Raw genomic sequence first — 14677 nt, 5'->3', positions numbered from 1 at the left:
CTGCTTGAGGAAATAAATGTATAACTTAGTAAGACTTCTATATTGTAAGTTGAGTTGGGTTCGCCTCGAACCCAGGAGTATTCCTCTTAGGACCCAGGAGGAGCTCCGAGATGATATGTACATTATGCTTGTAACAATAAATGAATGAGTTATGGACCTGCTATGTTCTGTTGTACTACTCTGAGGGATGTAATATTTGCGGATTGGTACTTCGTGAATGTTATATCAACGACTGTCATACTACAACATGCAGTGGTATGCAGGCTCACCACAGTTCTTCACAAGCAAACATCATTCTCCACACCATACGTTTAATCCTTTGTTTACAGCAAGCCAGTGAGATTGACAACCTCACTGTTAAGTTGGGGCAAAGTATTTTGATTGTGTTGTGCAGGTTCCACGTTGGCGCCGGAATCCCCGGTGTTGCACCGCACTACACTCCTTCACCAACAACCTTCACGTGGCCTTCATCTCCTACTGGTTCGATAACCTTGGTTTCTTACTGAGGGAAAACTTGCTGCTGTACGCATCACACCTTCCTCTTGGGGTTCCCAACGGACGTGTGCTTCACGCGTTATCAGTAAACTCCGAATGTGAGTCATCGATTACCATGGTTTATCTATATGTGTGTATGATCTATCTCTATATATGATTGTCATTAACCCATGGATGATGGATGCAATATATAGGGGGAGCGTTGATTCTAATATGTGTACTTTGCATTCAGAGGAAAACTTGGTACATGCACATATCTAGGGGGAGCTATTCTATATCTTACACATACCGGTTTACATTGCTTATTCCCTGCAAATACTTGTGTTGTCATCAAACACCAAAAAGGGGAAGATTGAAAGAACATTTCCTGCCCTTTTAAGTTTTGTGTGTTTGATGTCAACACAGGTACAAGTTTATGTGTGTTGATGTATACAAGTACATGATTTGATACTACACACAAGTCTGATGGATAGATATCTCAAAACTGGAACTGTTGTTGTGTTTCTGCTCCAGGCGGAAGTTTCGGCCTCAGCAGTCGGAAGTTCCGCCCAGATATGCCTACCAAAAGCATCAGCTCTGAACTTCGCAGTGAAGTTGGGCGGAAGTAGGCTGGAAGTTCCGGCCAGCGGAACTTTCGCCCTACTTCCGGTCTTGTTCCGAAAACATCATTTGCTTGAAGTATGTTTCTAGGGGAGTTTCTCACATTTTCGGAAGTAGGCCGGAACTTGGCCGGAAGTTCCGCCCTAGTTCCACCAGCATCAGCGCCAACATCTTTTCTGAAGAAAAAGGATCCACTCGGAACTTCCGGCTCTTGCAGCCGGTACTTCCGGCATTACACGAAAAAGTGCATAACAATCAGATATGGAGCGTCTACTCATATAAATAGCTCTCTTCCCCATTGGAAGAGGTTGCTCATTCTTGCTCAAGTTCATCCACCATTAGAGCCACTTCAAGAAACACAAGAATCACTAGATCTCCCCCTCCGACCATCCAAAGCTCTTGATCTTTGGAGAATCGAAGGAGAAGACCCCGATCTACATCTTCACCGAAGCGATCTACATTTCTCCCTCATTTGATTGAGGGCCCCTTTCCTAGTGTTCCATTTGGAAACCCTAGTTGCTTGTGGTTGATTTGTTTTTGTTATTGTTGTTGTATTGTTACAGATATTGGGAGCCTCCAATTCGGTTGTGGATGTGTGCCCAAGAACCTTGTAAAGGCCCGATTTCCGCCTCGAGGAATTCTCTTAGTAGAAGTGGGCTAGGTCTTTGTGGCGTTGCTCACAGGAGACCTGAGTGATACCTTTGTGGCGTTGGTTTGGCCTTCATGGCGACCACACTCCTCCAAACGTAGACGTACTTCCCCTCAAACGGAAGGAACTACGGGAATCATCTTTGGGTCGCTGCATGCTCCACTCTCGGTTACCTCTATCCTTGATTGCTCTATTATATCTTATTTAGCTATATATTGCTTAGTTGTATATCTTGACATATAGGTAAATTCACATAGTTGCATATCTAGAGAATTTACCTTTGTGTCAAGCCTAAATTGGAAAAAAACTAAAAATTGGTTAGCACATAATCACCTCCCCTCTAGGTGCGGCATACGACCCTTTCAGACGAGCATCGGCGCGACGGCGGCCGAGGCAACACCAGCAACGACGAGGTGGGTGCCCATGTGCTTCCTCTTGAGGACGAAGGCGGCGGCTAGGGCTGCAATGCGGGATGCGATGCACGACGGATTTTCTTCTGGCATACCCAGCCTTTATGTACTTCCTCGGCCAAAACTAATGATAGACGTTGGCTTAGTTCCAGTTTTGCGGGACTACGCGGGACGCCGCCCTGCAACCCTAGCGGCAGCGGGCGGCGGGCCACCCACGCGCACTGCCGGAGCCACGAGAGGTGGCGGTTGAGGCCTCGCGACCTGGCCAGCGGCGCGAAAAAGCTGAGAGGGGTCCATGGGGTCAAATCCGGGAGGTGGCGACCGCGGAGACCAAGTAGGGAGGTAGATCGGTGGCGGTGACGGCAAATGAGCGGGAAAGGAGGGGAGGTAATGTAGGGAGCTTTTTTTCCAAGCCTGTATTTTTCTTTCCGGGCAGGAAATTGAAAAAGAGCTGTTATTTTACTCAGGGATCTGCTGGAGATGCTCTAACCCGAGCTCTCTTCAGTTCGTCGCTCCACGCTCGACCGGACCTTCCTCCTCCGCCGTGTTCTTGGCTGCTGCAGCCTCGCCAGGGAGCTGCCTGCTTCAGACCTCCGGCGACTCCGGCGAGCAGGCGACATCCTGCAGCCAGGTGCTTCCCTCCCTCCATCCTATCTGCATTTTTCGTCCGCGCCGCACCCCCTCTGTTCGCCGCATCAACCCGCTCCCTCTTTTTCGCTGCAGAAACCGCGCGGCCCCCTCCAGCCCGGCGACCGACGGCGATTCAAGGCGGCGGCTTCCAGAGAGGTAGTCCTCCATTTTCTCGCTCTTCTTCACACATCTCCAGTTCCCCTCCATGGCTCCGACGCGCGGCCCCTCCTAGCCCTAACCCTAGGCGCGACTGCGGCGCCGCTCCTTTTCCCCGGCCGGCCAGAACGCATCTCGCCCCTCCCTTCCCCGTTATGGCGTTCCCCTGCCCCGAGTCCCCGACCGGCGAAGCGACCGCCCACCTCCGGCGCGCTGCACGGCGCACACTGCCACGAGCAGGCAAGCAAAACCGCTGGTGCTCGTGGGCCGGCTGTGGACATAACCTGTTTTTTTTTTCGACAATGTTGTTGCTTCCTTGTCGCTGGTACCTGCTGGCTGGCTGCTCGCTGCACCGGGCCGGCGGTTCTAGCTGCCGCTCCATGCTATTGCTCACTTGCAGTTCGAATGTCCTTGCATGCTTGCGAAACTGACACTTTCACTGAGTTCTACTGATAACCCTCAGTTTTACTTGCTTTTTGAATGTGCTGAATGGTTCAGTGCCTGCTAGCTATCAATTAGCGCCTGTGCAGCTGTCCCCTGCTCACTGCCACGCTTTGCTGCAAGTGATGCCCATTACTTTGACTCTTAAACTCTATAATGATTTGTGTGTGTAATTGTGTGATGCTTAGTCGTCAAGTCATCCAAAATTTGTGTCAACTTGGTTACTATGATATTTAGCGAAACCGAAATAATTTGGTATTCACTGAGATGGAACTGTATTGTTATCTCATACCCTATTTATCAAAGTATCATAACCATATTTACCTAATTAACCCAAAGTGCAGCCACTGTTAGGTGCTAGGCAGGCGATTGCTGGAGCCTAACACTTAGTCAAGCTACGCGGCCGTCTTCTATAATAGTGGATTTAAGTTGATCTGTTGGTCGAACAGCTTTCCATCAAGCTAACCAGAAGTCAGAGTGCCCAATGTCTATACTAGCTAATCATTTCTTGTTTGGTGCTGTTTCAGGTTTGAATTGGTCATTATGGTGAAGAAAACTGCAGAGCAAAGTTATGGTGAACTTTCAGAACTTAAGCCAAGGCAGAATTTCCGTTTAGGAGATATAACATGGGTTAAGCATGGTACCTCTTCTTGGTGGCCAGCGCAGGTACGGTGATGCATGCACCTTCCATGTACTGCTTATTTAAACTAGGTGAATACCTTTTCTTTGCCATGGATCAGCATTTTAGATTGCCCCAACATGCTGAACCTTTTTGGTGCCACACTCAATGCCACGCCCTTGGTTTCATATCAGCTCTCGAGTGAGTTTCTCCTCGGGCAAAACTAGGAGTCGTTTGTGAGGAGCCTCACTTTGGGAAGTTTTTTTTTTTGAATCTGAAGTTAGTAATAAGGAGGACATCTATTGGGGTCTTCACGCAGCCACAATTATGGTTTGTCAAGTAGAGAGGGGAGAAGAAGATGAGCGGACTGTTTCCACGGATTAACATCTTTATTGCGGTGAAGATGTATAGAGTATGGTTCCACATTACATTTGTAGATGCCAGTGCATATGCTCTCCACCATAATGTTTATCGCTGGGCAGATGGTTGTATCTGTAATAGAGCAATTATATCAATCATATATGAGTAAGACTTACACTTTGGTCAAGTGCCAATACTGCATCCTTTGTAGTTGTATGATGCAAAGATAAAACATTGTAGACTTTTGCCAACTGTTACTTGTTGATATTCTTGATCCTAAGCTTCCCATGCATATATTTATACCCAATTGTATTCCTGAATTCAAGGTCATTGATGAAGCATCTGCTAGTAACAAGCCCAAGAAGAAGACCATCCATGATGCCCTGGTGCGATTGTATGGCACATGCCAATAGTAAGGGGCACTATTAACATGTTAAACATTTCTCTTCTTTCTAGTTGTGATAATCTTTACGATAAAGGTTAATTGTTCTCATTATTTGCTTTCAGCTTGTATGTTGACCCTTGGAAGTCTAAGATGGAATTTGAAATGGTATGCACATCGTATATTCCATAACTCATGAAGATGCTGTTAAGTAGTGAGCAGCAAGTGACTGAACTGAATTAATAAAAAGCTTAAACCAGCTGAAATATGGAAATAACTAACAACTTTAATCGTTATGTCCTTTTTGGTTTAGTTGGATTTTCAACTTCTGTATACCGATATAACCAAAACTGCTGAATTGATGCACATCTATCCACAACTTATGGAAATATAACATGCGTCGATGATGAAATTCTAACAGTTGTTTTGAATTGTAATATGATTCGTTTTAACTAGCAGAATGCACCAGTAGCGCAATTCACACATATGTGATTGTACGCGTAAACCAACTTTGCTGATCTAATTATTCTTTAGTCTGATTAATTTTTTACGTTGAAATTTATACTGAACTGGTCATATCAATTGAATACTTGCCCTGTGTCACCACTTATGTACTGCTATAGTAGTTTTATAGATAATTCTGTTGTATGAAGTGTTCTTATTTTTAGCCTACAAGAGAGTTAGTTGCTTTTGTCTTCCCATTCATGAATGATATCAAATCCTTGATTATTCTGAACTTCAAATATTTCTCATATGAGCTCATTGTGTGCAGATTCTGAAGGAAGAAAATAAGACAGCCATGGAAGCATTCCACCATGTGCTTCAGAAGGTAGGGCAATCACCTTTGCATAGAGTTTGTTATAAGTCACAATTTGAAAGAGGTTGTTTAAGTCCGTGTTTAATCTTACAAATGCAGGAGCTTACTCATCTTAGCTCGCCCAGTGATGATGATGACGAACCTGTCAGCACAAAAGGTGAATTTCTGTTTGTTTTCGTATGAAGAATCTAATATGTTCTGTATATTGGACATGGTGGGCCTTGTGTAGTGTGGGCTATGATTTGATCATTCATTTTGTCCCCCTATTGCCAACAATGATATGTTTCTGTTTGCAATGTTGTTCATAGTAGTAAGATTTAAGGACATGTTCTATTGAGCAGTTTCAGTGTCAATATTGCTAAATTGTCACCTGTACTGTTTTATTCCCTGAATCAAGTTTTAGTTCTCCTTGTCATCAATAAAACGAATGTATTTAGCTTTAATTGGTACGCATCTAATTTTTTATTATTTCCATATGGTCTGCCCATCTTGGCTCTTGGCCACAGCCAAGACGTCTGTTAGGAAAGCCTCTGCTGAAGGAAGAGATAAGACACAGAAGCAAGCTTCTGTAGATAAAAAGGGTCGTAAGGCAGTAACATCGGTTGTCAGGAAGGAAGGAGCAAGACAATCAGGCCGTACCAGTGCAAAGAAATATTCAGATGCTTCGGAGGACAGCACATCGCAACTCCACGATACAAGTGCAAGTGAAGATGCAGCTGAAGTAGGAGACATTACATCAGTGAATCGAAGGCAGCGCAAGAAGGTTTCAGCGGTAGATGGAACTGACCGAGAGATAAAGGCTATGGTTAGGGACATGCTGCTGGGGGACGTTGTAGCCAGGCAGCACGCCTCTGTAGATGATGTGATCTTTCGAGTCTGTGATGCTACCGTAGGAATGGTGGCTCATGGTACTACAGAGGGTGGACGAAGCATCAAGCGAACTGGCGGTGGACTGGAGGCTGATTCAAGCAACGATGCAAAGCGACCTAGAAAGGGGAACACCAAGCCTAACAATTCCAACTCTTCTCCTGTAAGTAGATATACTCCATACTTCTGAATATGTCTGTGAGCTTCATACACTAATTTGACCGAACTCCACCAGAGCAGGGATGTTGCAGCCATGGAGGGACGTGAGCAGCATAGCTCGCGCCAGATCAAGATCATGCAGAAGCTGGGTCTGGTCGCTCCACCAGGATCTCCATTCAAGGGATTAGCTGCGGCCACCCACCGATAGTTCCAATGCTCGTTAGGACCTGCTATTTATTGTAAGCGCCACTACTGTTATGTATGGAAACCCATAGGCATGGTGCTGGATCTATTAGTTTAAGCTGTACTCGCCAATTGCTATTCTTTAGGGAATAACTTGGCCGAGTTTAACTGCTACGTAAGTGCACCGTTAGTTTTGTATGAGCAGAGATTGGTCACCGCCGCTCGTGCTAAGTAAGTTACTGAGTTGGGACCTTGGATTATTCATGTTTGTTGCCAGCAGTCCAGGCGTCCAGCACCACCGGTACATGTCAACCGTTGGCATTTAAACGGTGAAATGAATGGCTCAATGATGAATGCTACATGTCATTTGTCATCTTTTTTTTGTCGTACAACATACTTCCTCTGTCCGCGATTGAGTACACTTCTAGCTCTTGTTTTAAGTCAATTCGTGTATTTCTAACTCTCGTTTGAAATCAAATTTTAATTTTTAAAACCTATTTTGTAGGGAAAAGTAGCAGTATTTAATTATTTATGACACTATCACTCAACCTGTTTTGAAATGTAGTTTCATAATATACAAGTTTGGCATCATATAGGTTGCTTCTATTTTCTATAAGCTTGATCGAACTTAAAAATGTTTGACTCAAGACAAAGATATTTGCGAAAAAGTGAACAGTACATGCAGTGTCCCATAGAGCAGCGTTGCCATGCATGCATACCCAGTGTTGTTTTTTGGCCATTGTAGTAGGTTTCAGAGCTAACCCATTACGCCAACATGTTTAGAGCATCTCCGCAGGCGCTCCGTAGCGGTCCCGATAGCGTTTTGGGGCCGGCGTAGTTTTTGGGCTTGTACCGGTGCGTCTCAGAAGACGCCGGCTAGTTTTCGAGCCCAATAGAAGCGCCGCAACCCTATGCCTGGCCCCCTCGTAGAGGGCACGGATTGGGCGCGCCGGCGCCTCGTGGCACGTCAGAAAACGCGCGTGGGTTCCGCCTAGTAGCCAGACGCACCACATTCCCCACCTCCTACCCACGCCCGAGCCAACTCCCACCCTTCTAGATCGCCACCGTCGCCGTCGCGCCCCCCTGCTTGCAATAGACACCACCGCCTACAGCCGTCCATCGACACGACCGCCACCCCCTCGACCGGCGGCCACTGTTTGCCCGGAACAAAGCTCACCGCCATCGCCGCACAACCGCCCCGCCCGCAAGGTGTTCGTCGGATTGCCGCGATGGACAACGACGACGAGATGATGGTGCAACTGTTCACAGAGGAGCAGAACGTTGAGGTTGTCCGGCGGCAACAGCAGCAGCTGATTCCGACGAGCTTGCTTCGCCAGCCTTTCTTCGTCGTGCCTCGGCGTGGCGGCTCAAAGCCAGGCAAGAGGAGGAACATCAACCGGCATCGTCAAGCCGGTGCAATGCTGCTTGACGCCGACTAATTCAACGACGACGCGACTCATTCGCCGAAGGAATTTGGGCGCCGGTTTAGGATGAACAATGATCTGCTCATGAAGATTGTCTACGGCGTCAGGGAGTACGACGACTACTCCATGGCCAAGCAAGATTGAACAGGTTTGTGGGGTTTCACCTTAATTCAGAAGTGCACTGCTGCAATGCGCTGTCTTGCATACGGAGCTCCTCCAGATACATCCAATGACTACCTACGGATGGCGGAGTCGACATGTTCATAGAATCTCTACAGGTTTTGCCGAGCCATCATAGCGGCATTTGGTAAAGACTGAGAACACCAAGGGCAGATGATACAACTCGGATCTTGGAAAAAAATGCAGCAAGAGGGTTTCCTGGGATGCTTGAAAGCATTGACTATATGCATTAGGGCTGGAAGAATTGCCTTCTTTCTTGGCAGGGGATCTACAAGGGCATACTGGTGAGTGCAATGTCATTCTTGAGGGGTGGCGGATCATGACCTCTGGATTTGGCATGCTTTTTTGGCATGGCAGGAATAAACAATGATATCAACATGCTGCAGCGCTCTCTGGTGTTTTTCAGGTTAGCTGAGGGACAAACTCCTGCCGTGAACTTTGAAGTAAACAGCCACGCATACACCAAGGGGTACTATTTAGTTGATGGTATCTACCTGACGTATGCTACATTTGTGAAGACAGTCACATCTCCGGCTTCGAAGATGGACACTTATTTTCCAACATGCCAGAAAGCAGCTCGCAAGGATGTTGAGCGTGTTTTTAGGCTGTTTTTTCGCCGTTGTCATGTACCCAGCTCTCACTTGGTCTGAGTCTTAGACGTGGGAGGTGACGAACGCCCGTGAGATCATGCATAACATGATCATTGAGAGCGAGCGCGATGAATCTGTGCATGATGATCAACCATTTGATTATCAAAGTCTTTTGCTGAGGTAGAGCATGTACCCCAATAATTTACCGCTTTTCTTCACATGCATCATGAAATTCGAGATGCAGGTGTTCATGCTCAACTCAAGCGGATCTAGCTATGCATTTGTGGGCGAGGAGAGAAGCCGCCAACAATGCATGATTTAATTTCTATTTGTTTGATTGTATGAATAATTTAATCTCCATCTGTTTGATTGTATGAATAATTTAATTTCTATTTGTGTGATTGTATGAATAATTTAATATAGTATGAATAAAATGTGATTGATATGTTGTTCCAAAACATTGTAAAAAAAGAAAAAAAATAGGGGCTACCGTATGGGAGCGCCATCGTGGGAAGATTATCTCCAAATAAAGGATGCAGTGCCGACATTCCTATATACAACAGTGCCGATGCTTCTACCGACAACTATTTAAAACGCGTCGGTGGAGATGCTCCTACTGAGCAGTATATTCTGGTATGGATCTTGCTTCTACTGAGGAAATTCCCAGCGACAGCGAGACCGTGCAGTGAGACTGTTCTGTCTTACCTACACGTACACACGTACGCATCCAAAGACCCTGTCGGCAACACTTCATGGTATCACAGCCACAGAGGAATTCCTGTGCTCCGTTTAAGGGCCAAGGGTCGAAGACTACTAGGAAGGTTGTCTCCGCATCCTTAGTATCTAGATCATTGGTGGAAATATTGTAGAAATAGTATAATATATGTAATATTAAAATATTGTATAAAAACTAACCTATGGTTGGATGGTGAGGAGAGCAGTGCCATCGCTCGAAAAAAAGGGGAGCAGTGGCATCCCAACCCATCGGAGTTTAAATCCTAGATTTGACATTTTGACATCTCATTAAAGACAGAATATTCTTCAGTGGGAGGCGATGTTCCCGTCGACAACGAGATGCATGTGGTGACTTCATCAATCTCAAGACCCGTCGAATGAAGTTTCTTTGACTCAGTCTCTCGGAGGTTCTCATAGGGGTAGGATGTGTGTGTCTGCGTTCATAGGAGTGAGTGTATGTGCGTATGTGTAAGCGTCTACGTTTGTACTTGTATTTTGCAGAAAATGATATTATATAACTGATGGTGTGGAATCGTGTGGAATAACGTAAAAGTGCTATTGTAGCAGCATGGTCCGAAATTTGCTTCCATTGATATTGTAGGGCATAGAAAAAAAATGGTAGAACCGTTTGAGGTTGAAGAATTAAAAGGGGCGACGAATATTGGAGTACCTGTTTTCTAAGTCAATGTAGAAGAAAGGAGTAATATGTGTTTGAGAAACGAAAAGCATTTTTTGTAGAGCATGCATTAGTATCTTTTCCGGAGAAGAGTCATTTTCCGGAGGAGAGTCGACAAGGGTAAAAAAAATGTTTTTCAAGTAGAGATGCGGAATAACTAATATCAAAGAATTACCATTCGTGTGCTGTTGGAGAAATACCGTTGGCAAATTACCAACGAAGAATTATGCACCGTTGAGAAACTGATGCCGCGAACTACCATTGAGCTTGAACGGTTGTGTATGCATAGGTCATTAGTTACAGCTCCCCCCCCCCCCAATGATTTGTACATGCATTGAAGAATTTATTTGCAGAGCTGGAATTATGGATCTTTTGGTATTTTTCCCCCCATAAACTCATGTATTTCATTTTGCCCCCTAGCAATTCAAAATAGGCTCTGCCACTGTTAGTTACCATTCAAAAATTAGAGTTGCGAAAGTACTGGTGAACCCTCAGGTAATTACTATTAGATAAGTAGTGCCTCCCAAAAAAATTATCTTTACATAGTTAACGTAGCTAACTATTGTTGAAGCTGAAGATTTGTACAGAAAAATTATTTTCGAGGAAAAAAAGATACTTAACTACCCTTGAAAATTATTATCAAATTACTATCGAGGTTGAAGATTTTCACTGTCAAAAAATATGAAAAGATGACGATCTCAGCTGGTAAATTGCTGTTGGGAATAATTACGAAAATCGTTGTAGAAATTATTTGAAAAAGTTATGTCGAAAGTAAACAAATGTGGACCCATGACACTATTCATGCGGGGAGGGTAAGCGTGAGTAAGAAGAAATATGATCCGCGGGTAGTTTCTCAGAAGAGCGGTATGTACTTACTAAATACAGGTCAGAATCGCTTGTTTGGTTATACTACTTCCATCCCAGCTTAAGACCTATATTATTTTTAAAACATCAAAGTATATCAAGTTTAACTAAGTTTTTTAACAAAAATCGTAAAATATAATTTTATATGGGCAAAATATCATATTTATTGATAGATTTTTTAAAAGTTTGATCAAACTATACGTGGACTTTTCAAAATTATATAAGTCTCAAGCTTTGGAATGGAGGTAGTAGTTAACTTCGTACCGATAAATTATTTTCGAGAAAAAGTTTATGCTTAATCATTACATATGTTTGCCCAGGCTTCCGGAAGCTTCTGTGTCCGCGGTTGAAGCTGAATACATTGGCCAACCCAGTGGTGCATTTATTCCCGATTTTATCTGTCGTTCCAATCTGCAATAAACCTTTGAGCTGTTAAACCTGCTAACTGTCCATAGAAACAGAGATGCAGCAGCAGGGGGAAAAGTACTGTATTCTTTTTTTTGAGATAAAAAAGTACTGTATTCCTGAGTCGTGACACGCTGCTTTTACTCCGTTGAATGACGAGTGCGAATCCACTTTTACGGACGAGAAAAACAGAGGCCTTTGCAACCTCGGAATTGCTTCACACACGACAATTCCTGTCCGATATTTGTACGACAATTACTACATCTTGCTACTTACAGCTTGCTACTTAATTCTCTGCCCCATGCCCCATGCCCAAGTCCAGTTTGCATCGAGCTTCCGTAGGTAAAATCTCCATACACAAATCGAGTGTTTAGGCCATCTCCAACGCGGCAACCCATCCCGCCTGCGTGTTCGGATGGGTTGAAATGGAAAACCGTGGTGCGCGGACCCATCCCTAAAACGGATGGTCGCGATATCTGGGTCAATCTAAAGCCGGCTCAAATCTGGTCTGCGTTTGCGTGGCCGCGAACGCCAGGAGCTAGCCGCTCGCGTCCTCCCGTTGTCCTTCCCTGACCCACATGTCATAGGGACATAATTTTGTTTTTCATTAAAATAAAATATATTACATTTTCTTAACAGTACTACGACTAAATCTAGCTACGTAGGGGGCCGGCGGCCTCGCCGCCGACTTGCCGTCGGGGCCGTGGATTTCACTCGACGCGGGCGACATGTACGCGTGACGATTCCACTCCAGCTTACCAGCTGGGCGGCCCAGCGTCCTCCTTCATGCGGCGTTCCTCCCCCGCGCGCGCGTTTGCGCTATTCCGCGCGAGAAAGTTGCCGCGCGCACTATAAACGCGACACGCGCGAACGCGCCAACCGCGTGAACATTCCACGCGCCGCTCCGTCTCTGTCTCTCTCCCCACCTCTCTCTCTCCCCACCAACGCTCCACCTCTCTCCCGTCAACGCTCCGTCTCCGCGCGCCTCCGTCCGAGGATGCCTCGGCGCCGCCGCTCCGCCTCCGGCTACCATGGCGTTCGGGCGCGGCCGAGCGGCCGCTTCGACGCGGAAATCCGCTCCGGCGACGTGCGGATCCGCCTCGGCACGTTCGATACGGCGCACGAGGCGGCGCGGGCGTACGACGCCGTCGCCTGGCGCCTCAGCCGCTCCCGCCGGACCATGAATTTTCATGACGTCTTGACGCGGGAGCAGGCGGAGCAGCTGGCGCCCCCGTCGCCGGTCATCACGCGCGACCAGCAGCGCCACCGACGGGAGCTGGAGCAGCGCCTCCTCATCGCCGAGCGCGACGAGGCCCTCCGCCTCGAGTGGGCGCGCCAATTCCCTGAAGACGTCGCCGCCACGGAAGCCTTGTACGCGCATAAGGAGGAGGAGAAGGCGGCAGCGAAGGCGAAGAAGAAGGCGAGCCGCGACAAGCGCCGGGCGGAGTCCGCGGAGAGGAAGGCGGCGAGGGCAGAGAAGGCGGCGAGGAAGGAGGAGGAGAAGAAAAACGGCGCAGGGTCGTACACCATCGTCCTCTCCTCCTCCTCCTCCTCCTCCTCCTCCTCCTCCTCCTCCTTCGAGTGGACTTTGACGCTGGTGTCGGAGACGACTCCGAGCACCCACTCCTCGGACTACGACTGGGACTCGGAGTAGACTTCGAGTGTAGTTTAAATAAAATGTCGCTAATGTCGAACTTTCAATATATTTCGTAATTTTTCGTGTTTTATTTGTTTTGTTTGATTTATATTTCGAACGAAAACGATCCAACTAGCCGTCGGGCCGCGCCGCGCGCTGCATAATGGCGCGCCCGGCGGAGGAGCACTTTTCCCGCCCGAGCACGTGCGGCAAAATGACATTTCTGGCGGGGCAAATTTCACGCGAACGTGCAGTATCTATTTACAGCGCGGTGCAAACTACATATAGCGCGCCGATGTTTGAAGCGTCTGGAGACGCTCTTATGCGGTACCGCCGGATGGTTGTCTGCTAGGGTTACTCTAAGTCAATCAAAGTAAAAAAAGAAAATTATTTCGCAGGTGAGGCCTACCAGAAGAAGAGAGATGATCCGATCCCATTATCCAATTCTCAGCCCAGCCCAAACCCGAACTGTGTTCGCCTCCAGTGTTGCCTCGCGGGAGGTAGAGTCGCAGCCATGTAGGATCGTATGAGTATCGGATAAAAATTATCGTGTGTATAGCAGGACTCAACGTAGGGTGTTGCCGAGCGGCCAGCGTACAAACTATCAAGTGCGACATGTCCTCTTTGCCCCTGTAACTTGTCAACTTTCTTTTCCTTCTCTGCCGCAGTCTCCTCTGTTGCCCCCTGGCTGCTGCGTCGCGAGGGGACACGCTACACAGATCTCGGTAACTTGTCCCAGGTCTCGGTTGATCGGTGGAGTGTGACAAAAGCTGTGGCTCCATCAGTCCATCCAGCATTTTTACTGCAGCAAAAAAGCCCTAGGAATTTCGACGACCACTGCTTGGGAGTACGCGCCACACCTTTTTATTACAGTTTGCGATTTGCGACAACAACAAAGGCAACCCTTTCACCGGTCCAAGCCGGTCTTCTCTGCAAGGTCTGTCTCGACGACCTGACTTGACCCAGGATTTTAGCGGTGAGCTCAATTGTTGTGGCGACGACAGCAGTGAGCTCATTCATTCCGTTGCAGCTGCAAACACGGTGGTACGTGTGCAGATTGTTACTGTGGAGACATTAACGGTGCTGACATTAACGGATCTCATGGAGTCAGCCATGCATGTAGAGAGCTCACGGCATCAAGCGACGCAAACGGACGTGAGTCGAAAAATGTGTCTGTATGTGGACCTATCCGTCAGACGCATAGTGATCGATCTGCCTCTAATGACGCAAACACCGACCAAATATATATCTTGGATGCGTCCGCGCGGACACTACACTATCGCGCCGCCTAACCACTCACTTCTTCCACGGCCCCGTCTGACAGTGATGCATATAAAATGCATACATGATGTTGAATATATAAGCAAATATCCATATGAAATAATCCGTACAAGTAAAT

General features: G+C 46.8%; 1 protein-coding gene across 1 annotated transcript; it reads left to right on the top strand.

Annotated features, from left to right (window-relative positions):
• The first annotated feature begins 2677 nt into the window (after positions 1-2677).
• On the top strand, positions 2678-7036 carry LOC124682328 (DNA (cytosine-5)-methyltransferase 3B-like). The gene is made up of 9 exons (XM_047217039.1): positions 2678-2785; positions 2878-2940; positions 3909-4047; positions 4687-4772; positions 4868-4910; positions 5515-5571; positions 5659-5716; positions 6066-6589; positions 6662-7036. The coding sequence occupies exons 3-9, from the start codon at positions 3925-3927 to the stop codon at positions 6791-6793; spliced, it is 1023 nt and encodes a 340-aa protein (XP_047072995.1). The 5' UTR covers positions 2678-2785; positions 2878-2940; positions 3909-3924; the 3' UTR covers positions 6794-7036.
• The last annotated feature ends 7641 nt before the right edge of the window (positions 7037-14677 follow it).

The sequence above is a fragment of the Lolium rigidum genome, chromosome 1 (assembly GCF_022539505.1).
Source record: "Lolium rigidum isolate FL_2022 chromosome 1, APGP_CSIRO_Lrig_0.1, whole genome shotgun sequence".
NCBI lineage: Eukaryota > Viridiplantae > Streptophyta > Magnoliopsida > Poales > Poaceae > Lolium > Lolium rigidum.
The sequence above is the reverse complement of the archived record's forward strand: the minus strand, read 5'-3'. Positions and strand labels throughout refer to the sequence as shown.